We start from the raw sequence: 2,230 nt of genomic DNA, 5'->3' as shown, positions 1-2,230 counted from the left end.
TTTTTTTTTTGGTCTCGATACGACCATTTCTCGCTGAGCTATCGAACTTTGAATGAAAATGGATCATTTTCTCTTTGTTCATCGATATCTCAGAAACCAATGGTTGTACAGAAAATCGACGGTGGGTGTCAGAAACTTGAATGAATTCTCTACAAGGTCCTGGCACAGTTTTTTAGAAAAGAATTTTTTTTTATCCTTAACATGACTGAAAAATCGTAAAAAATAGGACTTTTAGGGGTCTTCTAGAAAATGACTAATGTTAAGTGTGTCTTTTACAGGTCATTGTACCCCGTTTGAAAAATCGCCGAAAATTTAGATTTTTTTTATCCCTTAATTTTTTCCACTAGTTTATGCGGATTACCAACTGTTTTTTGAATATGAATTTTGAAAACAGAAAAGTGAAAAGTAAGGAGTGAAAAGTTGAAAAATACTTACAAAAAACAGGTCCCAGATGGTACAGTATAATTGGTTTGCATTAGATAAATTTCGGCAATATCCAGGAGTTCCCCAAGGGTCCGTTCTGGGGCCACTCTTGTTTGTTACTTTCATTAATACTCCAATTAAATACGTTGATGTCAATTACTTGCTCGATGCGGACGACCTTAAGTTGTTTTTGGAAGCTAAATCTTCTAGAGATTTAATAATCTACCTCTGAAGGCAAGCAAATGTGAAATTGTGCCCTGCACTCGACGGAAAACTATCCTCGATTTTGAATATAAAATTCGTTTTTCTGTTTCCCTTTATTTCGGAAATGAATAAATAATTCCCCTGAACCGTCAATAATATAATCTAAGATTTTCCCATTTTTTCAGATGAGGACCGTTGCCCTTTTCTCCGCCCTCCTCCTCGTCCAGCTGTGCTCGACGGCGCTAGGTGAGACCTACCGACAGTACAGGGTGCTCACCGGCTCAGGCTACCCTCGCTACTATACTTACACTCCCTCAGAACAAAAGACATACTACACCAATCCGTACGTAGACCACCCATACAGGTACTATTCCAACAACAACAACGTCTACGTCACGGACATGTATGGAAGGACCACCGTTCAATCTGGACTGAGCTCTCGAGGTTCTTAAACCGCAAAAATAACAAACCTGTGGTGGAATAACCAATGTTGATGTTTTAACACATTAAATCGCGTTGCAAGTTATTTGCTCCGGGAGATTAGATCGCCACATCTAAGTCCTATCGACTTCCAGTGGAAAATTTATAGTTTTTGCGTATAAACGATTCAAAGCAGTTGCTATGAACAGATGGGCGACTAGTCGATTTTTTTTTCTGGATACCGATCACATTATTGATTATTATGTAGTCTAGATACGTGGGTAATTAAAATATATCGTTAATATTCCTTTAAATAGTTAGTGGGCGCGTCGATAGATTATTTTGCGCAAAAAAAAGTGTGGAGGAGTGTTTTGAAAGAGATCTTCAAGTGTTATGTAACTATAAACGTAGTGTGACTATATTTATCAGTAAAAATATAACAAATAAGACGCGATGTCGAAAGATGTTCTTTATAAATTGTAAAATTATGCAAATTTTGACAAAGCTATGTAAATAGATGATTGGGATTAGAAAAACAAATAAGTTTATATGCAGGGTGTACCTTTGAATAAAGGTCAATTACGCGCAAGCTTTTTTATTTTCCAAAACACACAAGTGAAACAACACGCAATCAAAATGACCACAAATAATAATTATTGTTATAGCAACATCATTTTTAATTATCAGGCTAAATCGATTGAAATATGAAATTATATTTTTTAAATGTTTGTAACTTCTAAACAAAAACTAATCGGATCTATGCTCATATAAGAAAAACTGTTTGAAATTAACCCAGCTACCATTTGTCAAAGTTTGTGTAGAAAACCCTGTATAAATAACAATATATGTTCTACTTTCTCATCGCTTTTTCTGTTCTGGTTATCTCACGGACTACTGTTCTTTGAAACAATTATTAAACTTTTCAAATTTCTTTTCTAATACTTCTTTTCACAACAAGTGCACAATTGACACATCTATTTATAACGAGCGTTCAAATAAAAACGTGGTCGAAGTTGGCTCTGACACATTGAACGTAGGGAGTAGCTTATAGCGACCAACTTAACCTCATTTCTCAACGAGCTGTATAGCAGCTGTCAGTTTCAATAACGTTAATGACTATATAACTTTATTTTAAAGAATAATCGTGATAACAATAACAAACAATTAAAGGAGCTGCGGAAAG

At 35.2% G+C, this 2,230-nt stretch overlaps 1 protein-coding gene across 1 annotated transcript in view; it reads left to right on the top strand.

The window, feature by feature from the left end:
- Positions 1-812: 812 nt before the first annotated feature.
- Positions 813-2,230, top strand: part of LOC108909981 (neurogenic locus notch homolog protein 1-like) — a 21,463-nt gene continuing 20,045 nt past the window's right edge. The window contains exon 1 of the mRNA XM_023455552.1: positions 813-1,071. Within this exon, the coding sequence (XP_023311320.1) occupies positions 813-1,071 (259 nt within the window). The remainder of the gene's footprint in view (positions 1,072-2,230) is intronic.

This window comes from Anoplophora glabripennis, unplaced genomic scaffold, assembly GCF_000390285.2.
Source record: "Anoplophora glabripennis isolate ALB-LARVAE unplaced genomic scaffold, Agla_2.0 scaffold721, whole genome shotgun sequence".
NCBI lineage: Eukaryota > Metazoa > Arthropoda > Insecta > Coleoptera > Cerambycidae > Anoplophora > Anoplophora glabripennis.
This window is presented reverse-complemented; position numbering and strand designations above follow the sequence as displayed.